Below are 23,385 nucleotides of genomic sequence, written 5' to 3'. Positions count from 1 at the left end.
CACTGCTGTGGAGCCCTAAGTGAGTCTGCCTTCTGAGGCCTAATTCAGAAAAAAATGTAACTTTCCTTTCTTTCCCTAGGACTCTGCCCAAAGTCGAAGCAGGCTTTCTTTGCCATCTGAAGTTGCTCACTGCTTCTCTGAAGCTATCCACTTTTGCCATGCAGCCAGTTGCTGACCTGCATCTGCTTGCCAATGTCCACTGCTGAACATGTTGGCCTAACTCAAAAAGCATGGCTTTCTCTCTTCCTCACCTTTCCCCTCCCTATGGCTGACTGTTGTTTCTCTCAGTCTCTAATAAAATTGTTCCCAAGCTCCCGACTGAGTTCATTTTTCAGTTCTTTTATTATAGAGTTTACAAGCCCAAAGAAGGAACCCTAGTTTCCCTGGTACCATATGGCATCCAAAGTGGGACTCCCCAAAATTTCCAGTAACACCATTAAGATACAGTCACATATTAGAAACTTCATTATTTTCATGCAGCGGTAGGCAAGGTTAAATATTACTAAATTTTTTTTTTTTACATTGCTGTTTTTGTAATTCGGTTCATGTGTGTTTGTGGACATAACGCTGGGCAGTGTGCATAAGGAGGTCAGAAAAACAACTTCTGGGGCTCTCCTCCCAGCATGTGGGTTCCTGGGATGGAGGTCAGTGGCAGTGCCATTATCAGATAAGCTGTATCGCCAGCCCTGGGTATTTCTTTCCATGTCTATTTTCAAGCTTTCCTATGAGAAAACTATCTCCCCGAGAGAAACTCTGTGGATGTAGAAATGCACAGACTAACCCTGTTGCCTGTCTACTGTCCATGAGGCAGTACTAAAATGAGTAGGAGCCAGCCACTGCCATTGAGACGATCAGGAGAGAAGCCCATTACACCCATAGCTGAAGTGTCAGAAAGTACAACTTTTAAAAGAAGTTTTAAAAAGGGATGCATTCACATTAGATGTGGCCACTAGGGAAGATATGGGGGTGCGGGGGTGGGGAGGTAGGGAGTAGCTGAGGCAAGCCTGGCATAGTAAGGATTTTGACAGAAAACGAGGAGAGGATCTATAAAGAAGGCACACTCATCCTTATTCACTAAAGCATAGCGCTGAGTTGTTTCGGAGATTTTCTACAATATAGTTTATAAACGGTAACACCGGCCTACCACGTCTACTCCCTCAGGGACAGCTGAGGCTGTTAGACAGGCTGCCTACAATATCCTCTTACTAATAAGCCCAACCCCCTCCCACCCAAGAATATGCATGAGGATACGAGGTTTGCTTTTATAATAGGACATGTTTGGCTATGCTTCAGTGTTTTTGCATATGTACATGTATGATAATATGTATGTGAGTGTATGTGTGTACACCTGCACTGGCGTGGATGAATGAATTTTCCCGGTTTTCTACCTTATTTGCTGACATAAGATCTCTCTCTTGATAGGGGACAGGGTCTCACTGTGTAACTCTGGCTGACTTGAAACTATGCTACCACTTGCCGCTGCCTCCTGAGTCCTGGGAACTGAAGGTGCAAAGCACCATGGTTGGGTTAGGTAGAGTCTCTTAATTCAGCATGGAGCTTGATTGCATGGCTTGTCTGGCTAGCCACCTTGCTCCAGGGATTTCCCCTCCTCTAATTTCCCATGTGCTGGGATTACAGGTGGGCTCTGAGAGTTAGAACTTGAGTCCTCATACCGTGTGGCAAACATTTCACACATGAAGTCATCTCCCAAGCCATGCTAAATTTTTAACTTTAATTAGTGTTTTAGTCAAAGATTGTTCACTGCCTGGATGCCGGTATTGATCCCTTACTGGATGTCAATAAAGCCATCAATGGTATAAGAAGGTGGAAAATGGTCTTGCATGTAAGTCAAAGAATTTAAACAGTGATGAGGACTTAGGCTACATTTAGGAAGATCACCTGGGAATGTAAAGAAAGAGACAGTGCTACAAGGAAGCTTCATTTAGTTAAGAGGGATCAGAAACCTGAATCAACTGGGCTTGGTGACTGATGACTATAATCCCAGTACCTGGAAAGCTGATGCAGGAGGATTGCCAGTTAAAGGCCAGCCTACATAACAAGACCCTGTCTCAAAAATACAAAGACAGAGTGTAAAGCAAGATGGTGCTGGAAAAGAGATGGCATTAGGAATTGTGACAAATACAGCTTTATGAGAATATGAGCCTGTGACCTCTGTATTTGCCACCTCTAGCTCAGTTTTGACCTGGTGGAACCAGCTGTTTGGGTTCCTACCTAGCTAGCTTTTCTCCTAACTATATGACCTTGCGCTCTGACCTTCGTGCCTTCTTTTCTCAACAAGATGAGACTAACAACAGTGTTAAGGTCATAGAACAGTTAGTTTCAAGGATTTAATGCAGTTAATAAAGCACTTGGGAGAATGTCTGATACACACACACACATATACTCTACACAAACACAGCTTTTCAATTAGTGAAACATTGTACCCTTAACAAGAAACAAAAATAATGTGGGGACACGATAGTCTACGGCACGAGGTATAAGACGAGATTTCCAAGAGAAATGCCATTGAGGACAGGAGGTTAGAGAATTAAGGTAGGGAGACTGAGAGCGCCAACTCCCACCATTTCCCACTATGGTTGACAGCCTTCCTAGGTCCTACCTAGATTCAGTCCCACTGGTCACCTGCATTAGTACCTCCAAAAGCTCAGGCCCTTCCTAATAGCGAATCTTGCCACCGCTGTGCCTTCAGTTTGGAAAGGAAGAGACAGCTTAGATATAACAAATGGCAGCTTAGTGACTTAGAGGTGAATATGAAACTCCTTCACATACAGTAATTAAATCCCCAAGAACACTGGTGCCTTCTACATAAGAAAGGTTAAAGGTGAGTACAGGACTACTGAGTAACCGGAAAAACCCAGAGCAAGGTTCTATGGAGACCCACTAAAGATTACGAAGCAAGGAGGGTGAGGACTAAGAATGGATGGATTTTCCTATAGCTTCAGGAGATAAGTCTAATAAGTAATTTTCCGTTGAAGTTGGTCGGTGAAGGCAGCGGTCAAAGCGTTGGGAAAACGAATACTATAGAGTGGTTCTACCTATGTATATAGCGGTAAGGAGAGACGGGAAAGATGATTTTTAAGGACAAATCCCAATTTCAGGGTGTGGTTAAGAGAGCGAGGAAGCAGACGTAAAGGGCACAAACAGGGACCGAGCCCAGTTTTATCTGATGTCCTCGAGAATACACCTTCCGAAGGTCCTCATCTCCGCGATAAGGGCCCATTCTGGGGTCCCCTTGCAAGGCGTGGTGACAGGCTTGCCGTCGGCCCTCTGCAGCGCAGAGCATGGCGGCTCGGCCTCAGAGGGGACCCCAGCGCGTCCTGACCACCCGGGACAGGCAGACCTGGCGGGACCTGCCGCGGCCCAGCAGCCTTTCTGCCGGCTGAGGCCTCCACGCACGCCGCCCCGCGGCCCCAACCCCGGGATCCCGCTTCCGGAGGAGGGGTCTGGGCTGGGCTGGGGCGGACGGGTCCAAGTCGCGCCCGTCGAGGGGCCGTCTCACCCTTCCACCCCCGCCCCGAGAGGAGAGGCCGGACGATGCGGCGGAGTAAGGGACAAGGGCTACCCGCGGACAAGGCTCGGGGCATCCGTGGGCTTCAAAGCGGAACAGAGAAGCCAACCACCCGCTGCGGTCGCCGGTCCTTACGAGCTGCCACCCCGCGGCCCCGGCAGGGAGGATGCGAAGTGGCGCAGGGGAGAAATCTCGCGATAGCAGGCCTCCGGGGCGGGGGTGGCGCCTCTTCCTCTCCTCCTGCTCGCGTTAGTTCCGGTCGCAGAGGAGACAGCGCCGCAGTTGCCGCCAGCTCGGGGATTTCTGGCTCTTTTCTCTTCGCCTTAAATTCGGTGAGGCGAGCGCGGCGCAGGGCCGGGGGACGGCGGCGCGCCGCGGCCCGGCGGAGGGCGAGGGTGGCGGCGCGGTTCGGAGGGGCCGGCGGGAGCCGGGGCCTGGATTCGTGGCCGGGGCCGCCGCTCTGGTGGGCGGGCGAGGCCGCGGGGCGCCGGGGTGGCGGCGCGCCCCGGGTGCGCCCCGGCCGGCCTGGGTAACAAAGCCACCGCGGCCTCTGTTGGGTGATGTACGCGTGGGGGGTTCGGCGGGCGGGGCGCGGCGCGGCGCAGCCGCCGCCACCACCGCCGCGGCCGCCGCCTCCGCCGCTGCTTTCGCGGGAGGGCGGGCGGATGTACGGGGCGGCGGGGGCCCCGGCGCGCAGCGCCTCGGCGCCTGTGGTCCGCTCGGCGCGGCGGCCACCACCGCAGGCGACAGGGTCGGTGGAGAAGGGCCCCCGGCGCTCTGGGAGCCGCCAGCCGGGCCCTGCGAGGCGGGAGGCACGTGCCCCGGGAGGAGGCGGCCTAGGCTGTAGCGTTTGTGGCCAGCTCTCAAGTTTTGCACCTTGGAAGGGTGCAAGCGGTCTCCGCGGCCCCGGGCGACACTTTGGAGTGAGGGCAGTGCTGGTGCTGTTCGGGAGAGATTCGCTTTGACAGATAGCTCGTGACCGTGGCGGGCCGCTAAGTTCCGGTTACTTAGAAAAAGTGGGAGATGCAAAGAGCAATTAGGTTTGTGATAGGCCACCAGACAGGGTAATACTGTAATGCCATATCGAGGTGTAGTTCCAGCACTTCCTTGAAGGTATTCTTGTAGAGGAATACTTAGCTGCACCAGCTCTGTTGCCGGTTAACTGAACGTATGCTCGGTTTGCGTTAGTTGTGATTTTGACTTAAGGTTGGATACCTAGAAGTTAATGTTCCTGGCACAGGTGCTTTTAAGGCCGTTTCTTTTTTTCTAGGGTGTCTTTTATGAATAATCAAAAGCAGCAAAAACCAACGCTATCAGGCCAGCGTTTTAAAACCAGAAAAAGAGGTAAATATTTGTTAATCTCCCTTAAGCTATCAGACATTTCTTGTGTCTTGGTTTTTCTCACAGTCAGCTGCGTGTGTTACTAAACCCTCAAAAGAGAAACTAACAAACTTGAGTTTCTAGCTAACTGCTGTTTCAGATGACAGCTCTTATTGCTTCTACTTCTTTCTCAAACCTTCACTTTTTGGTATGAGTATTCCTTTTAGTGTGGAAACTAGTGGCAAAAAATGAAGATGTGGCATTAAAATCATAGATTTAAGAAGTTTGAACAAAGAAGGATAAAAGAAAGGGGGACAAATTTCACCTAGATTTTGTGGAGATGCGTGATGGGCTCATTGAGAGTGTCTAACATGCTCTAGGTCTTGGAAAAGATGTGGGAGAAAAATCAGATTTTTTTTAACTTACAGAATTATAGAATGGGATTCACATTGAAACTTTTTTTTTTTTTTTAAGGTTTAATAGGCTCTCAGAGTGTAGCTCAGGCTGGGCTCCAACTCCCTTCAAAGTGCTGAGATTAAAGGCATGAGCTCCTACTGCCAATCCAGTCTGGGCACTGAACCTAGGACTGTCAGAGGCAGACAGATTCTTGAGTTTGAGCTCAGCCTGGTCTGCGGACTGAGTTCCAGGGCATCCAGGGCTACACAGAGAAACCCCGTGTGTGTGAGAGAGAGTATGTGTTGCACTTTAAATAGTATTCTTTGAAAGCACACATTGGCTAGGCATGATGCCACACAACTTTAATTCTGGCAGAAAATGAAGGGGTCTATTTAATGGTAGAATTTCAGTCCACCTAGGGCTACATGAGATCGTGTCTCAAGAAGTGGAACACACATTAACCTATTAAGTAATTTGGCAGATACAGAGATTGAACCAACCACTGGTCTTAGGTTGCTTCTGGTTTTCTACCTTTCATAGGCAGTTTGACATACATATGCCAGCATCTCTTTGTACTCTCCATAGTCTGTCCTCCTGTGGTAAAACCAAAGTGTACTTTTATTCTAGTTTGTAGGTACAAATTTAGCAGTAAAGGTTTTCTTTAATTTGTCAATAACAAATCTTACGTATTCTCTGAGTTTTTAGATTCCTGGCCACCATAGTGATGGCGCTGATAGTTTGACTTTTGTTGATAGCATTGAGGAGGTGTCACTTCCTTAAAATCCAGATAAAGCTCTTCAGGCCTGGTATATTATGTGGCACGTGCCTCTAAGCCTGCACTCACAAGATTGAGGCAAAAGAGTAATTGGACCAGCCTAGGACACAAGAGGCCCTGTCTTTAAACCCTCCCCAAGGGGAAAAATAACAGAAAGGGCTCACGTATGGCCTCCTGGTACTAGGTGTAGTCACCCATGTTTACCTAGAGCTAAGGGAGTTCTGAAGACTAAAAGCTAAGGACTTTTAGTAAAACCAAGAAAGTCCTGGAAAAATAATTTCTCTCTCTAATAGTTTGTAAAAGAAATCATGTATTAGTTGGCCGTAGTGGCACAACACCTTTAGTCCTGGCACCAGGGAGGCAGAGGTAGGAGGATTGCTGTGAGTTCCGGGGCAGCCAGGGTTCTGTTACACAGAGAAACCTTGTCTCAAAAAACCAAAAATGAAGAAATCAGATATCTAGCCTCACCTGACAGGTGTGAAGATTCACATGTTAACCTTAATTGGCAAATCAAGACATTCTCAAAGAGCTGGGGTGCATGTTGTCAACACTTGACTAGCATGTGTGGGGCCCTGGATTCATCATCTCCAGCATCACAAGAAACAAAAGCACCTGCCCTGCAGCATGTGAAAGGCCGCACGAGTTAGTAGGGCTAAGTGCTTCCTGTTGTGTGCTAGTCAGTACTCACAGAAACTTTATCAGATACATGTTATTTCGAAAGGGAATATAGATACTGAAAATGGCTAGTTTGGGTCTGGAGAGATGTTTCAGCAGTTAAGAGCACTTGCTGCCTTTTTTTTTTTTTTTAAAGATCTATTTATTATTTATACAGCATTCTGTCTGCATGTGTGCTTGTGCACCAGAAAAGGCCAACAAATCTCACTATAGATGGTTGTTAGCCACCATGTGGTTGCTGGGAATTGAACTCAGGACCTTTAGATGAACAGTCAATGTTCTTAACCTGTGACCCATCTCTCTAGCCCCCACTTGCTGCTCTTGTACAGGATTTGGGTTTGATTCCCAGCACCCATTTCAGACAGCTCCCATTTGCGTGTAACTGCAATTCCAGGAGAAACAGTACCCTCTCCAGGCCTCCTCAGGCTCCAGGCACACATGTGATACACATATGCATGTAAGCATTCACTATGTAAAAGTTGTACAAATGCGCAGGCATCCTGGAAATCAAGATTGCAGCCGGGTTGGCTTTGTTTATTTTGAGGCAGGGTCCACATAGCCCTGACTGTTCTGGAACTCAGTATGTAGACCAGGTTAGCCTCAACTTCCTGAGTGCTGGATTAAAGAAAAGCCAAAGTGTTATGGACATATAAAAGAAAGGGAGAGATCCCCTAAAACCTTAAGAGCAGTATGCCCAGCTGGGCCTGGGTGGTGCACACCTTTAATCCCAGTACTTGGAGGCAGAGACAGGCAGATCTCAGTGAGTTTAAGGACAGCCTGGTCTACAAAGCAAGTCCAGGACAGCCAGAGCTTTACAGAGAAACCCCTCCTCAGAAAACCAAGAGGAATATGGCCATACATACAACTACATAGCAAAACCTTGCCCCCCAAAAACAAAACAGCCATGCTGGTGGTAACACACCTTTAATCTCAGCATCCAGGAGGCAGAGGCAGGAGGATCTCTGGGTTTAAGGCCAGCCTAGTCTACATAGTCCCAGGACAGCCAAGGCTACACAGAACCCTGACTCAAAAAATCTGAGAGTTAAAAACAAAACAGGGCGAGGGGTATAGTTGAGTAGATTGTGTGCAGGACATATGTAAAGCCCTAGAGTCTGTTTCCAGAACTTAAGAGGCAGAGACGAAGAGTCCTTAGTTGAACATGGAGTGTTTTAGACCACCTTGAGGCAAATGGGATCCTGTCTCAAAACAAAAAGGGTCTCAAGAGATGGCTCGGTAAAGTGCTTGTCACACAAGCGTGAAAACCTGAGTTTGGTCCCTGGTACCTATGTCAAAGCCAGGCATAGTAGTTCCTGCTTGTGATTCAAGCATGGGTGAGGAGAGACAGTATTCCTGTAACTTGTTGACTAGCCAGTCTTGCCAAAGTGAGCTCTAGGTTCAATGAAAGGCTTTCTTAATAATACGGATACAAGTTAGCAAGTACCAGGACCAACCTAATAGAACCCGGGCTTGACTGGCTAATTAGTGCTTGCACATCCTGTGCAAGACTGAGTTCTGTCCTCAGTTCTACAGCACTTGGAAGTGCAAGGCAAGGCAGATACCTGTAACCCGGGGGCGGGGGGGGGGGGGGAAAGGGACGGGTCTTGAGAGTGCAAATTTTTTTGAGGAATAAAGTATGCTTGGTATAGAAAGGCAATGTTAAGGGGGTTTGTTTTGTTTTTATTTGATTTTGAGACTGGATTTTATTTTGTAGACCAGGCTGTCTTGGAACTCAGATCTACCTTCCTCTGCCTTTAGTTAGTTAGATAGTTAGTTTGTTTGTTTGTTTTTGGTTTTTGAGACAGGGTTTCTCTGTGTAGCCTTGGCCGTCCTGGACTTGCTTTGTAGACCAGGCTGGCCTCAAACTCACCGGGATCACCTGACTCTGTCTCCCCTAGTGTTGGGATTACAGACATGTCCTCTGAGCCAGGCTTTGTAGTGCTGGGATTAAAGGTTTATGCCACCATGGCTGGTGTAGGTTCCTTAGAACAGTCTGGTAACAGTGGGACCAGGAGGTCCAGCACATCCAGCTTGCAAAAGTGGAGCAGCCCGGCAGTCAGTGAGTCCTTGACCACGTGAGTTGTCCTGTCTTGGGCTTGCTAGGGGGACACTGTGTGTCTCATCTTTCTTCCCCCAGTCCTGAGTCCTTACTTGCCTTTTTTCAGCTGTTGAATTAAATAAAGCTCAGTAATTGGATTAATTTATCTTATTAGCCGATTTATGCCATTTTTTATAAGCTCTTGAAATTGATTTTTTTTTTCTCTCTTTCCAGATGAAAAAGAGAGGTTTGACCCTACTCAGTTTCAAGACTGTATTATTCAAGGCTTAACTGAAACTGGTACTGATTTGGAAGCAGTAGCTAAGTTTCTTGATGCTTCTGGAGCAAAACTTGACTACCGCCGCTATGCAGAAACACTCTTTGACATTCTGGTGGCTGGCGGAATGCTGGGTAAATATCTCGGTTTTGTGGGTCTGATTTAGGAAAGTGATATACAGAGATAATGGAGAAACCAGAATGTGAGCTTTTGACAAACTGGACAAGAGGGGTGGGTTTTGGTTGTATTGTGTTGTGTTTTGTTTCTACCCCTTGTAGGCTAAGGGTTAGAGATTTTAAGATAGGGTTGATTCCTGTGCCAGCCCCTCCACCTGGTCAACAACCCATCTGCCTCAGCCTCCCAAATGCTGAGATTACAGATAGCTGCCCCCACATCTGGCTTCAGTAAACTTCTTTGGATTTTAATTCATCTTAGAGTGTTACCATTTTATTTCATATTGGAAAAATTTACCAGTATATAAACCTGAATAAGCAAGGTTACTGTAAATTAAAATACTGTTAAAACACTTTGTTAGCCCCAGGTGGTACACTGGCAGATGACATGATGCGCACAGATGTCTGTGTGTTTGCAGCACAAGAAGACCTAGAGACCATGCAAGCATTTGCTCAGGTGAGCGAACCTGTCCATCATAGCACTGCCGTCCATCTGGCTAATGTCTAAGGGATAGATGTTCTGCTTTATAAAGGTTGCAGGTAGATTTTAAGTTTTAAGGGTATAGGTCTTGATGAAATATTGTGGGTTAGAAATTCATGTTCAGGAATAAAATAAATTTGCTGTAGTTTGTGAGTTTGTTTTTTGAGACAGGATTTTTCTGTGTAACAGGTTGTCGTGAAACTCACTTTGTAAACTCACAGAGATCTGCCTGCCTCAGCATGCCCAGCCTTTACTCTCTTTCCTGTTTTTGAGCAGCAAAAATATTTTTTTTATTATTATTATTATGAGTCTATACACATGAGTGCAGGTGTCCTCAGAGACAGGCATCAGACCCTCTGAATCTGTAGAACTGGCACTTTTGAGCCCACCATTGGGAATGCTGGGAACTGAACTCTTGCAAGAGTCGTGGACACGCTCACCCACCCAGTCAACTGTCTAGCTCCTGAATTTGTTTCTCAGAATTACTCTTTAAGAAAGGCAGTAAAACAGGTTGGCTAGTCCTTGAGAAATTGAGGCAGGAGGGTCAGGAATTCAAGACCACCCTCAGGTTTATAGGTTTATAGTGTGTTCATTGCCAACCTGGACTAGGTGAGAGTGTTTAAGACCCTCCACACAAAGAAAGGTACTAGGCTGGTAATTCATGCTTTTAACTCCAACATGCAGGAGACAGGCTAGAAAATTTGAGGGAGACAGTGACCAAAAAAAAAAAAAAAAAAAGTGAAAATGAACAGAAACATCAGTATTATATTGTGGTTGCTGTACTGAGCAATTTTCATTTTGAAGAAAAAAATGTATTTATTGATGGAAGCTGGGGTCTCACTTTGTAGTCCAACATAGGCTTGAGCTGAAGCAGCCCTCACACCGCACCCTTCCCAGTGCTGAGAGCTCTGTTGCCACATTCAGCTTCGTAATTACATTCTAGGTTATCCAACCCTGGAATTTGCTCTCTGTGACTAGGAAGAGGATAGCTGTATTCTATGGTCTTACTGTTATTTGAACCAAAGTTAATTGGTCTTTGGTCAGCATACAGTGATAACTTACTGAGACATGACTATTGCGTGTTCGTATTAAGTGTGGTGAGATGATACAAGTGGAGAGTCCTCCTTTTGATTCTAGGAATGACTTGGATTTTCTTCTAGGTTTTTAACAAGTTAATCAGGCGCTACAAATACCTGGAGAAAGGTTTTGAAGATGAAGTTAAAAAGGTATGAGGAGTATAAAATGGGGCTTACTTTGGGATGATAGCTCCCAAATAATGACATGGAGACTTATGTTTATTTATTAATGCTGAAGCCTTCAGCTAAGGCTTCTTCCTAACTAGCTTGTAACTTCACTTGTCCTGTTTACAATAATCCAAGTTTGGCCACATGACTCGATATTACCTCTCCTGCAGTCCCAGCCTGCTTCTTGCTTCCAGTTTGGCTGGGCTGGCAATTCTTCCCTCCCTACCCGCTCTGTCCTAGAAGTCCTACCTCCTTTCCTCCATCAGCTTTTTAATTGAATCCAATCAGGAGTGCACAAAGATGTTCTCCCAGCAGAGGAGGAATGGGGTAGCCATGTACTTAAACAGCACCCGGTGTACAGTCCTAGTACCAGAATAGAAAGGGAAAAGGTCAGGTAGGGAGATATTAAGTTCTAATCCAGCCACAGGTTGGACATAGTATTAGATGCTTAAGTAGGCTCTTGAAACATCACTTAGTTGCTGAAATCTTTGAAACTTATGTATTTAACTTAGTGTTGTGTTGAAACCAATGGCAGTTAAAAATCTAGGAATTTGCTGGGCACAGTGGTATACACCTGTAATCCCAGCACGCTGAAGTAGAGGCAGGTATCTCATGATTTCAAGGCCAGCCTGGTCTACAAAGCAAGTCCAGGACAGCCAAGGCTACACGAGAAACCCTGTCTCGAAGAAAACAAAACAAAAAAATTAGGAATTGTTCAGAAGATGAAGAGTAAAGGATCAGAGATGTTAAAAAAATTACTTGTATTTGAATCCTAATGCTAGATATTTCATAAATGGGTGTAGCAGCAGAAAGTCTGACAAAATTAACCTTCAGTATCATCAGTTTCTGTTCACCCTGCAGGGTGAGTTTCATTTTTAACATTTAATGTGTAATAAAACCAAGACAGAGACTAATAAGTAGTTTGCCCAAGATTGTTGTGTTAGTGAGTCTTATGATGGAGATATAAATGTGAATGGTTGGGCATTAACTGAATTAGTTTGTTTCACCACTTCTCTTACCATAATGCAAGCGCTCTTTTAACCCTAACTATTTACTTTCACAGTTACTGCTCTTCCTAAAGGGATTTTCAGAGTCAGAGAGGAACAAGCTCGCCATGTTGACTGGGGTTCTTCTGGCTAATGGGACACTGAATGCATCCATTCTTAACAGCCTTTATAATGAGAACTTGGTTAAAGAAGGTGATTAGCTTTTGAACTGTTGTAAAAGCATGGTGTACTGTGTGTGGATGGGTGTGTGCATTTTAATGTGTGCTTGGAAGTGGGGAGGAACTTCGGGTGTCCTTTGTTGATAACTACTTGGGTGCATAGAGTCTTTCACTGACCTGGAACTGAGTAGGTTGAGCTGGTCAGTGAGCCTGAGGGAGTCATTTGCTCCCATCTCCCTAGTGCTGGGATTACAAGTACACCCCAACTCGCCCTTTTTTCCTCATCCTTCAACATGAGTTCTGGATATTAGGTTCATACTATCATGTTTGCAAGGCAAAAGTTTCGAAAAGTCTCGAAATTTTTTAGACTTATTTGTATCTTTGTGTGAATTTCTGTACACCACATGCATGTAGGAATCCTTGGAGGCCAGAGGAGAGTGTTGGGTTTCTAGAAACTTAAGAGTTACAGGTGTCTCTGAAGTACATAGGTGCTGTGATCCAAACTCAGATCTTCTAAAGAGCAATTGCTCTTAACCGTTGGAAACACCCGTCTTTCCAGCCCCTTAGAAAAGTGTTTTAATGCATTCCAGTTTAGTTGGCACGTATTCATACCTTTAGCATCCAAGTTTTAGAGTACTGAGTATCCATGGTTGAAGCAAGTATGAGTGTACTAAAATGAGTTCCACGGAAACTCAGAAACTCATGTTTATTGAGGAACTCGGGAGTTAAGGCAAGGCAAGCACTCTAGCAACTGTGCCACATTCTTAGTCCCTGCAGTCATTTCTTAACCGTCCTTCCTGCCCCCAGTACTACTAAGTAGCTGAGAATTTAAGGTCCCTTTAGTTCTCACAATAGCACTGGTTAGCATATAAATTGTCAACTGCAGCTGGATCAGTAACTTAGCCAGTGACAGAATAGGGGACTTGGAGTGAAATGGTCACATTGGCACAGGAAAGTGGGGGGTTTGGCTGGACTTGAAGAAACTGAGGAATGTGCATCTATTAGAAAAGTGACTTTGTTTTACAGGGGTTTCAGCAGCATTTGCTGTAAAGCTCTTTAAATCATGGATAAATGAGAAAGACATCAATGCAGTCGCTGCAAGTCTTCGGAAAGTCAGCATGGACAACAGACTGATGGTTTGTACCTTTCCTTCTCCTTCCAACCATTCATTGATGTAATGGTAACATTTTCTTGTTTTTTAATTGAAAACCTGCTTCTTCGTTTTGTGTAAAGACCACTTAACTGATTTTCTTTCAGGAGCTGTTCCCTGCCAATAAGCAAAGCGTCGAACACTTCACTAAGTATTTCACCGAGGCAGGCTTGAAGGAGCTTTCAGAGTATGTCCGCAACCAGCAGACCATTGGGGCGCGGAAGGAGCTCCAGAAGGAGCTTCAGGAGCAGATGTCCCGCGGTGATCCATTCAAGGATGTAAGCTGCTCTCTGAACCATTCATTCTTAATGTACATGTCTGTTTTGTACATGAATGCATACATGCCTGTGTGCCACACATGCTCAATTTGCCTGATGCCTGAGGGTTTGTCCCCCTTGGAACTGGAGTTACAGGTCCTGAAAGAGCAGCCAGTGCTTCTACTTGCTGAGCCATCCATCCTGCTTTTGTAAAGCCATCTTTTTTTTTTTTTTTTTAAGATTTATTTATTATTTATATAGCATTCTGCCTGCATGTGTACCTACGCACCAGAAGAGGGCACCAGCTCTCACTATAGATGGTTGTGAGCTACCATGTGGTTGCTGGGAATTGAACTCAGGGCCTTTGGAAGAGCAGCCAGTGTTCTTAACCTCTGAGCCATCTCTCCAGCCCCCTAAAGCCATCTTTTTAAGCCTAGATTTTTACATGGACATGTTTGTTTGTTTATTTGATTGGTTTTGGATTTTGTTTGGTTTTTTTGTTTGTTTGTTTTTTGGTTTTGTTTTGTTTTTGGTTTTTTTGTTGTTGTTGTTTGTTTTTGTTTGGTTTGATTTTTGAGACAAGTTTCTCTGTGTAGCCTTAGCTGTCCTGGAACTCACCTTGTAGACCAGGCTGGCCTTGAATTCATAGAAATCCACATGTTTTAATCCCACATGCGGGAATTAAAGGCATGCACCACCACGGCCCAACTTTTATGGACATTTTTGTACATTCAGGAGTCTCCAGTATTTCCCCAGAGTAAGCCTGGATTAATAATTACAGATTTGGACTTCATTTAGCCTTTCATATGCTTATCTTAAGTTTTACTGATGCCCAGATAAAATAACTTTGAAGATTTTATAATGTATAGGCAGGGGCCAGACAGTTTTCATTTGGAGCCAATTTATTTTTGTCATTGCTGAGTGGTTTTACATTTATTTAGGTGTGGGTGTGTATACACCATCTGTCTGGGGAATCAGTCTTGGGTTGTCAGGCTCTTTTATGTTCTTGCTGAGCCATCTCACTTGCCAGAGCTAGTTTGTGTATAAAATAGGTTGAATTTCAAGGTTCTGTCCTGTGGCAGAGACATTCTGTTTTGTTGTGTTTTATTAATTACACTTTATTCACTTTGTATCCCCCCTGTACCTCCCTCCCTCCTACCCTCCCATTCCCACCCTCCCTCTTCCCCACCCATGTCCCTGTCCCAGTCCACTGAAAAGGGACGTCCTCCTCCCCTTCCCTCTGATCCTAGTCTGTCAGGTCTCATCAGGAGTGGCTACATTGGGCATTCTGTTTTTATGTGGTACAGGTGAAATTTGTCAGTAGGGAAAGGCTTTGTTTTCTTGCTTATTTCAGACATGGACTCAGCATGCAGCTGTGGCTGGCCTGGAACTTTGTGGATCAGGTTGGCCTCTAGCCCAGATCCACCTGCCTCTGTCTCAGGAATGCTGGGGTTAATTAAAGCCATGAGTCTACCACGCCTAGCTGGAAAGGCAATTTGTAAAAGATCTAAATTTGATGTATTTATGTATTAACAGTAGCTTCTGTTACTGTGGACTGCTTTACAGATAATCTTATATGTCAAGGAAGAAATGAAGAAGAACAACATCCCAGAACCAGTCGTCATTGGGATAGTCTGGTCCAGTGTGATGAGCACCGTGGAGTGGAACAAAAAGGAGGAGCTGGTAGCAGAGCAAGCCATCAAGCACTTGAAGGTACTGGGGTTGCTCCTCAATAAAGCAGGCTGGCATAGTACAGATGGGGTGTGCCCTGTTGGTGGGGATTTGTCTAAGGCAGCAGTTCTCAACTTGTGGGTTGTGACTCCTTTGGGAGTTGAAGGACTCTTGCACAGAAGTTGCCTAAAACCATCAAAAAATAGAGACATTTATATTACCATTCACAACAATAGCAAAATTATAAAGTTATGAAGTAGCTGTGAAAAAAATTTTATGGTTGGGGGTCATCACAGCATGAGGAATTGATATTACAGGTGGCAGCATTAGGAAGGTTAAGAACCACTGCCCAAGGATTTACCACATTTGTGCTGGGGATGGTCTGCTAGTAAATGTTTTTTAGTGTTGATAATACTTCTAAGGCTCCCGTGTCTTTATTTGGCTCCTACATTGAAAATAATAGCATGTCTAAAAGTAACTTAAGTCTGATTTGATACTGCTGAGGGAATGGTAGAAGTTTACTACTACCTGAAGTAGATCTTAGATTTTTCTGCTTTGCCATTTTTATTCCCAATTTCCCGTGAACTGATCATGGTGGTAAAGGTGTGTTGTGATCTGTATTGTGGCATTTTGTAATGGAATGGATGATCTTTATAATGAGTAAGTCATTCTTTCTTTTAAAAGCAATACAGCCCCCTACTTGCTGCCTTTACTACCCAAGGTCAGTCTGAGCTGACTCTGCTGCTGAAGATTCAGGAGTATTGCTATGACAACATTCATTTCATGAAAGCCTTCCAGAAAATAGTGGTGCTTTTTTATAAAGGTAAGTCAGTCTTCAGTTTTGTGAAAGTTGTATGAAAATCCCAAAATACTGGAAATAATGACCTTCTTTGTCTTTACAAAATGAAATCATCTGTGGTTAAATTGAGGGTGGTTGCACTGTTTGTTTTGTTTTTCTGTAGCCTTGACTGACTTGGAACTCCCTCTGTAGACCAGGCTGGCCTTGAGCTCACATCTACTTGTCTGCCTCCCTCAGGCTAGGATTAAAGGCCAACACCATCATTGCCAGCATATTGTTTATTTTTGAGTAAGGCCATCACTGTTGTGTTGACTGGCTTGGAACTTACAGACCAGGTTGATTTGCAGCTCAAAGATCCACCTGCCTCTGCTTTCCAAGTGCAGTGCTGGGGTCAAAAGTGTGTTCCCCCACACCCAGCAGAACTGGGTGTTTTTATTTGGTACATTGCTATTAGGTCTGTGAACCTTGTTCACAAGGTAAATATAAGTTAAATCCCTAAGTGAGACCCTACCTCCCAATCACCCTTACCTACAGGAAAAACAACCCAAGTAGGCATGTGTATTTTGTGTGGTTTAGTAGAAAGCTTATTGTGTTCAAGCGTCCTGATACAGTTGACTTGTTCTTAGCTGAGGTCCTGAGTGAAGAGCCCATTCTGAAGTGGTATAAGGATGCACATGTTGCAAAGGGGAAAAGTGTCTTCCTTGAGCAGATGAAGAAGTTTGTAGAATGGCTCAAAAATGCTGAAGAGGGTAAGTCTTCCTTTGTGTAGATGCTTGGAAATTGGGTGGTGGTATTTGGTTAGTGTTGAATGGCTTGCCTCCCAGGTGTTTAATCATCATTATAGTTTTTAAAGTTGTATTATATTTTTATTTAGTTATGTGTATGGGTTTGAGTACCATGGCACATGTGGAGAACAAGTCTTTTTAAACTTGGGTTGACTTGTCAGCAGGCAACTTACTGTTCTTGCTTGCCCCATTATTGTATCTTACACTAAACAGTAGGGAAATTGAAAATTTTGAGATACTTGAATATGTACTTGTTATCAGTTGATATTAGTCAAGTTCTTAAATTATAAAGTTTCAAATAATGGAAACTAGCTTCCTGAAACAAGATGCTTGACTGTTTTTCAAACTCTTTTTCTAGAATCTGAGTCTGAAGCTGAAGAAGGTGACTGAATTTTGAAACAACATCCTCAGTAAAGCAAACAGGAGTTGTAGATAAAATGTCATGTCTCATGTGTCCTGGTTCTTACATCTTCCTACCTCCCTATATCAAGCATGATATAAGGGCTTTCATGGCAATTTTTATTTTAACTGTTTTTATGGTTACTGGAAATGTTGGGTTTGGTTTCTGAAACCATGTGTAAGTAGCTGCAGGAGCTGTAGAATTGAATCTGATTGTTTCATTGGTTTTTCAGTTACCTTCTACCTCCTGTATTTTCTACTGTAATAATGTGATGTAAGGCCTTCCACAATGAGCAGTTCACTCTATTCCCTGGGTTTTCTATAGAAACAGTTTTCAAGATATGATTTGGTTAAAAATAATTTGTTACAAAAAGATTCTGTTTGCAAATTAAACTGTAAAAGTATCCAATGTCTCAAAAGACAATGATTTGTGTGATAATTTAGTATGTCCAGAACCTTGTTCATCAGTGAAAGTCCTGTAGACGATTGACTCCATAACATGAATCCTGAGTGTTTGGACCATTGGTTATATATGTAAGCATTTTCTTGTATTTTTAATCCCAGAATTTTTTTTTTTTTTTTCCCCTGGGTTTCATCTTTAGTTAAGCCATGGAGAGCAATATGGAGTTTTAGAACTCACATGTGGCAGAGGTAGGAAGAAGAAAGCTGAGCCTTTTTCCAGAAACTTCTGTGTTCATTTGTATCTTATCAGGTGGAACAAGTAGATACTCTTCATACAAACATTCTACTCAGGAGACAGCTGGACTGTTTAGGAAAGGGTTCCCAGAGGAGTATGAGTCAAGGTTAGTCTTGACACTGACCTATAGGCTTGTTGGGAACGTTGCAGGAGAGCGTGTTCTAACAAGATCTAAACACGTCTCCATTTCCTGTTGTGAAGGCAGTCAGCGGTCCGCCACTCAGTCATCAGGCCTGGCTTCATTCTGCTCTATTCAAGCACCTAGTAACACACCCTAGTTGCCATTTCATTGCCGTGGGCCAAATACTTCTTTTAAATGATTAATTCATTTATTTTAATGGATGCCTTCATTTCTTTTTGCTATCCATTTGTAGTTAGTTGATAGGGGGGAATGTAGCCACCTTTTTGGGAAAGGCTAAAGAAAAATGAACATTTTGAAAGTTTTTTTTAATTGATAAAAGAAAATAGTCAAAAATAATGCCACCAGAGACTGAGTGGAAATTGCCCATTTTGAAGGTGCCATTCTTAGAAGCCAAGAATTTGGTATTTAAAGTTTATCTTGAGAGGATAACATGTAATATAATTTGAAATAAAGGTATAGTAACCTTGAGAGCATTGTAGTGGAAACATTGATGAGGGGTGAATTTGTAAAATGAATGACTTTGATAAAGTTTTATGCACAGGCGAATGTATCCATTAGATTCTGTGTAGTGATCTGCTTTTCCTTTGTAATTTGTAGTCCTGAAAAGATTTTTTTTTTAAATAAAGTCCATCCTTACATTTAGGATTTATAGATCAGTCTTTTTATTCCCCCATAAATCCCTTTGCCCCCATGGTGTGCTGGTGTCCGCTATGTAAGCAGTTACAGTCCATCCTTCCACTCAGACTAAACACCTCGCAGACTCCAGTGCAGCTACAGCTACATTGCCATTTCTACAACCAGATTCTTGCATGTTGCCGCCGTTTGAAACGCACCGTTTATTATATACTGTGTATAGTGACAGTGTGGAGTCTTCCAGAATTACATTATGGTCTTTGATCATAGATCTTTCTCCCTTCGTACACAGTAGTGTTTACTTACAATAGTACACAGGTGAGGCACCTGTGAGTACAATGTAAAGAAAGGGAGTGACTTATGAAATTCCCATTTCGAATTTAAATGCCTACCTGTGGCCTCCAGTATGCACTTCCTAATAGAGATGTTACAGCTCTACTCTGAATCATGACTTGGCTAACTGTTGGTTGAATTCCTAACTTGGGGTCAGTTTCTAAGGCTTTTAGTCTTGGATACTATACTGTGTGTTTAGAACTGATAAGTGTCACCTTACTCTGGGATTATTATCCTAGAAATACTGTTTTTATAAAATCCCCAGACACCAAAATGCCACATATTTTATTTAACATAATGATGGTGATGAGGGAAAATGCATGTGACCAAGAGGTTAACTTATAACAGTGTTCACCATTACCCAAACTCCCCCAAAAACCTTTTCCCCTAATAGCACCCCAATAAATTTTAATATACACTATGTACTGTGTCTGTTTTTTATATATGAAACAAGGGTATTTTTTTTTATATCCCCTTAGAATGAACTTACCATTGGAAGATGTTTTAATATGACCTAAAAGTAGAGAGGTGTAATGATGTTTTAAAGTGTTTACTGTTATTCGTAGTATAAAAGTTTTTTCTATCGAGGTCACTGGAAAAGGCAACTTTCTCTGTCTCCTTGATACTGAGGCTTGAACTTTGTCTTGTAATGACAAAGTACCACTGAGCCATTCTGAGACGGTCTCATTAGGGTTCCCAGGGTAGCTTTGACCTTATCTGTCCCCCAAGCAGGCTGTAAACATTGAATCCTTCTGCCTTAGCTAGCTGTGTGGTTAGTTGGTCTAGGCCTGTAATGGGTAATTCATGGTCTGTGAGTCACCTTTCAGTTTGTACCTCAGACCCATAGGCACTGGGCAAGCCAGATGGTGGCTCGCATCTGTGATCCCAGCAATGGACAAAAAAGTCTGGCCTGGAACTCTGCCTCTTCCTCCCCAGGGCTGGGGTTAAATGTGCATTTGCCACACCCAGCATCAAACAGGTTCCTGATATGGTTGTAGATGTATATTTATCATTTGGGTTTCCTTTGTGTAAAGATCATTGGAAATCCTGTAGATAAATGGTCCATTTCAAAGTTGTGGACAAAGCACAACAAAAATGGTTTTGAAATTGTACCAGTTGTCTTTTTTTTAATTTTATCATTGCCATAACAAAATTCCATGAAGGCAATTTACAAAAGCATTTAATTTGGGGCCTCACAGTCATAGAAGGCTAGAGTCCATGACTGTTAGGGCTAGAGCATGGCACTGGAGCAGTAGCTGAGACCCTGGATATTGAGACAACCACCACGAGGCAGATGCAATGAAAACGGCATGGGAAAGCCACCCACAGATGCACAGCCTCTAATCCTGTAAACAGTCCCACCAACTAGGGTCTTATTGACCCTGTGAGGGTCATCCTTACCCAGACACACTTGTCAACATCTGCACTCAAGGGAGTCAGCTTTCAGAACCCAGTGCCTTGGTGGATGGGAATGGAACAAGCCAAAGTTTGGGTGTACGTTACTGAGCTATTTGTAAAAATTTCTTTCTTGGGTATTATGTAAAATAAGCAAATATGGAAAGTCTTAAATTGCTTTGTTAGGATTTGTGTGTGTGTTCCATATTAGTCTTTATCAGTCCAAAATATTTTTAAACCAGTGTACTGAGGCCTTAATGTTTAAAATGGTGACACTTGCTTTTAATCCAGCACTCAGTAGAAACTCGCAGTGGATCTGAATTTGGCCAGCCAGGGTTTGGGTGGGGGAAATACAAGGTTTTCAGTTGGCTTGGTTAAAACTATCTGTGAAGATCTGTCAAGTGCTTTTGATTAGAAACAGTTTAGAATTGGCTTTTTCTTGAGAAAAAAAGTGAATTGTAGTGGATTAATAACTTGGATATCAGCCAGGTGCAGTGGCCAAGGCAGGCAGAACTCTTCAGTTTATGGTCAGTTTGGTCTACAAAGTGAATCCAGTACAGCCAAGGCTACACAGAGAAACCCTTTCTTGAAAAACCAAAATAAATAAAAGCATGTTGGGTGTAATTTGGGGCCATAGCTCAGCAGGGAGCCTTGTCAGGTGTGAAGCCTTCAGTGTAATTCCTATTGCCAAAAGGCTACCGACTCCCCTGTCCTTCCACTAGATCTGCAAGCAAGGGTACTTTACAGATGTGCAGGATCACCATCAATTGAGCGAGCCCTACTTGTGACAGCTGTTGGGCATGTAATCCTAGCTCCCAGTTGCTGAGGCATTCTGGGCCAGTGCTATTGTGTAGAGGATACTCCACCTTGGTGAAGGCTTGAGACCCTCTTGAAATTTGAATGCTTACGATTGTGGAGTGGATTTGAGTTGTTACCATTAGCAAGTATTAATGAGCTATCTTCAGAAAATTCCAAGTCGGGACCCACTTAAAATTGTTGGCCGCAGAGCAATGGTCTAGCACACCCACGCTAGTTAGACATACAGGGGTTTCCCACAGTTCTGTGCACTCAGTTATAGGAAAGATTCTAACAGCACACCCTTAGTTACCATAAAATCCAGATCTAAGGACGCCTCGGAGTCCTCCCCACTTGATGGCAATTCCAAAGCTAGGTTTCTGGCTGTTTTTACATTGTGCATGTTATGTGCCCACACTGATGTACACACTTGTGGGCCTCATCAGTGTACATGTAAAGGTCAGAAAACAACTTGTAAAAGTTCTCTTCAATCATGTTGGTCCTAGGGATTAAACTCAAGCCATTAGGCTTGCTGAAGTTTTTTGTTTTATTGGGGTTTTTTTTTTGGTTTTCGAGACAGGGTCTCACAATTCAGCCCTTGCTGGCCTGCAACTTCCTATGTAGACCAGATCTTGATCATAAGAGATCCACATGACCTTGCCTCACAAGTGCTAGAATGAAAGGTGTGCAACATACCTGACCTCAATGTAATTTTTTTATATTTATTATGTGTATGCATGTACACTCGCATGCCAGCAGGGGGCACCAGATCTCATAGATGGTTGTGAGCCACCATGTGGTTGCTGGGAATTGAACTCAGGACCTCTGGAGGAACAGCCAGTGCTCTCAACCTCCGAGCCATCTCTCCAGCCCTACCTTTTTTTTTTAATGGTTGAGCCTTCATGTGTTCTGCAAACCAACCCTGTCCTCTGAGGAGCAGCCAGCCTCTTTTTAATTACACTTTATTCACTTTGTATCCCCCCCCACCCCCCGTGGCCTCCTCCCTCCCCCTTGAGCCAGCCTCTTAAAAACACTAGGAAGTCATTATTTGGACACCCTTTCCCATGTAGACTGTAACTTTTTCATATATAGAAACAACACATACATTTTATTGCTATAAGCCACAGAAATGTTACAAATATGCCTAGGAAACTCAGGCTATTTTTGGTGTTGTGTAGTTTATATGCATGCACACTGCATTACACAAAGGTCAAAGCAACATATAGGGAGTCTTGCTCTATAGGGCTCTTAGTGCCTTGAGGCAGGTTCTTGAGTTGGCAATTTCTCCACCCAAGTAGTGCACAGGTGCTGAGCACTTGAAATGTGGTCCTTGCTCACTTGTGCACAAGTTCTTGCCCTGAGCCACTTCCCCAGCCCCAAGGTAGGCTTAAGAGTGTATTACTCAAGGAGTACCCACCTTTACCATTAGGGGTTTAACCTCAGAAGGGTTGGAATCAAGAGCTCACATCTTTATATGCACTGAGCCTGCCCAACCTTTTTTTTTTTTTTTTTTTTTTTTTTTAACTATTTTTTATGTGCACTGGCATTTCTGCCTCCATGTATGTCTGTGTGAGGCTGTCAGGTACACTGGAACTGGAGTTGCAGATAGGTGTGAACTGCCATGTGGTTGCTGGGAAACAAACTCAGGTCCTCTGGAAGAGCAGTCTGTGCTCCTAACTGCTGAGCAGTCTCTCTAGCCCCTAACCTGCTCAATTTTTAAGTTTTAAAACACATATACCCCAAAAAAGAATCTTAGAAAACTGTGGCTCGGTGTCCTATATGCATGACCATTGAGGCACATACCTGGTATCACCCTCCAGCCTCCACGTGGATATGTGAACAAGAATAAACACACATTCATAAAGACAAAAAACCTGCCTCAATACAGGAATCTTGATTCAGAAGTGTGTTTAACAAAGACTTAGAGTTCATGTCTTAGCCTGAAGGAACACAAGATAGTAACAAGCAGAATGTAACACCATACAAATTGGACGGCCCAATATACAGTTTTTAATCTAATAAAAATGTGAATAAAGTTGGGGCTGGAGTGAAGGTTCAACGATAAGAGAACTGATCCAAGTTTGATCCAGCACCCACAAAGCAGCTAATCCACACCACCAGCTGAGGGGACCCAACACCCTTTTCTGGCCTGTACTCATGAGGGGTGGTCAATACATGTAGGTGAAAACACCATTCCACATAAAATAAAAAAAGCAAACTTATCTGCAGAGAGACAGCACACCAAACTGCAGAGACATA

General features: G+C 43.8%; 1 protein-coding gene across 2 annotated transcripts; it reads left to right on the top strand.

Moving 5' to 3' along the window:
- The first annotated feature begins 3,780 nt into the window (after nucleotides 1–3,780).
- Nucleotides 3,781–18,612, top strand: Bzw1 (basic leucine zipper and W2 domains 1). 2 transcript variants are annotated; one of them, XM_055616776.1, is made up of 12 exons: nucleotides 3,781–3,861; nucleotides 4,800–4,873; nucleotides 8,965–9,141; nucleotides 9,543–9,637; nucleotides 10,822–10,887; nucleotides 11,969–12,104; nucleotides 13,097–13,206; nucleotides 13,328–13,498; nucleotides 15,044–15,190; nucleotides 15,833–15,971; nucleotides 16,574–16,696; nucleotides 17,091–18,612. In XM_055616776.1, the coding sequence occupies exons 2-12, from the start codon at nucleotides 4,810–4,812 to the stop codon at nucleotides 17,120–17,122; spliced, it is 1,260 nt and encodes a 419-aa protein (XP_055472751.1). In that variant the 5' UTR covers nucleotides 3,781–3,861; nucleotides 4,800–4,809; the 3' UTR covers nucleotides 17,123–18,612. The 2 variants fall into 2 exon arrangements, with proteins under 2 accessions (XP_055472751.1, XP_055472753.1); XM_055616778.1 differs by lacking the exons at nucleotides 3,781–3,861; nucleotides 4,800–4,873 and having other exon boundaries at nucleotides 9,064–9,141; nucleotides 9,543–9,548.
- The last annotated feature ends 4,773 nt before the right edge of the window (nucleotides 18,613–23,385 follow it).

This window comes from Psammomys obesus, unplaced genomic scaffold (genome assembly GCF_907164565.1).
Source record: "Psammomys obesus unplaced genomic scaffold, mPsaObe1.curated_primary_1811, whole genome shotgun sequence".
Lineage (NCBI taxonomy): Eukaryota > Metazoa > Chordata > Mammalia > Rodentia > Muridae > Psammomys > Psammomys obesus.
Note: the sequence above shows the minus strand (reverse complement) of the source record. Positions and strands in the feature narration are given on the sequence as shown.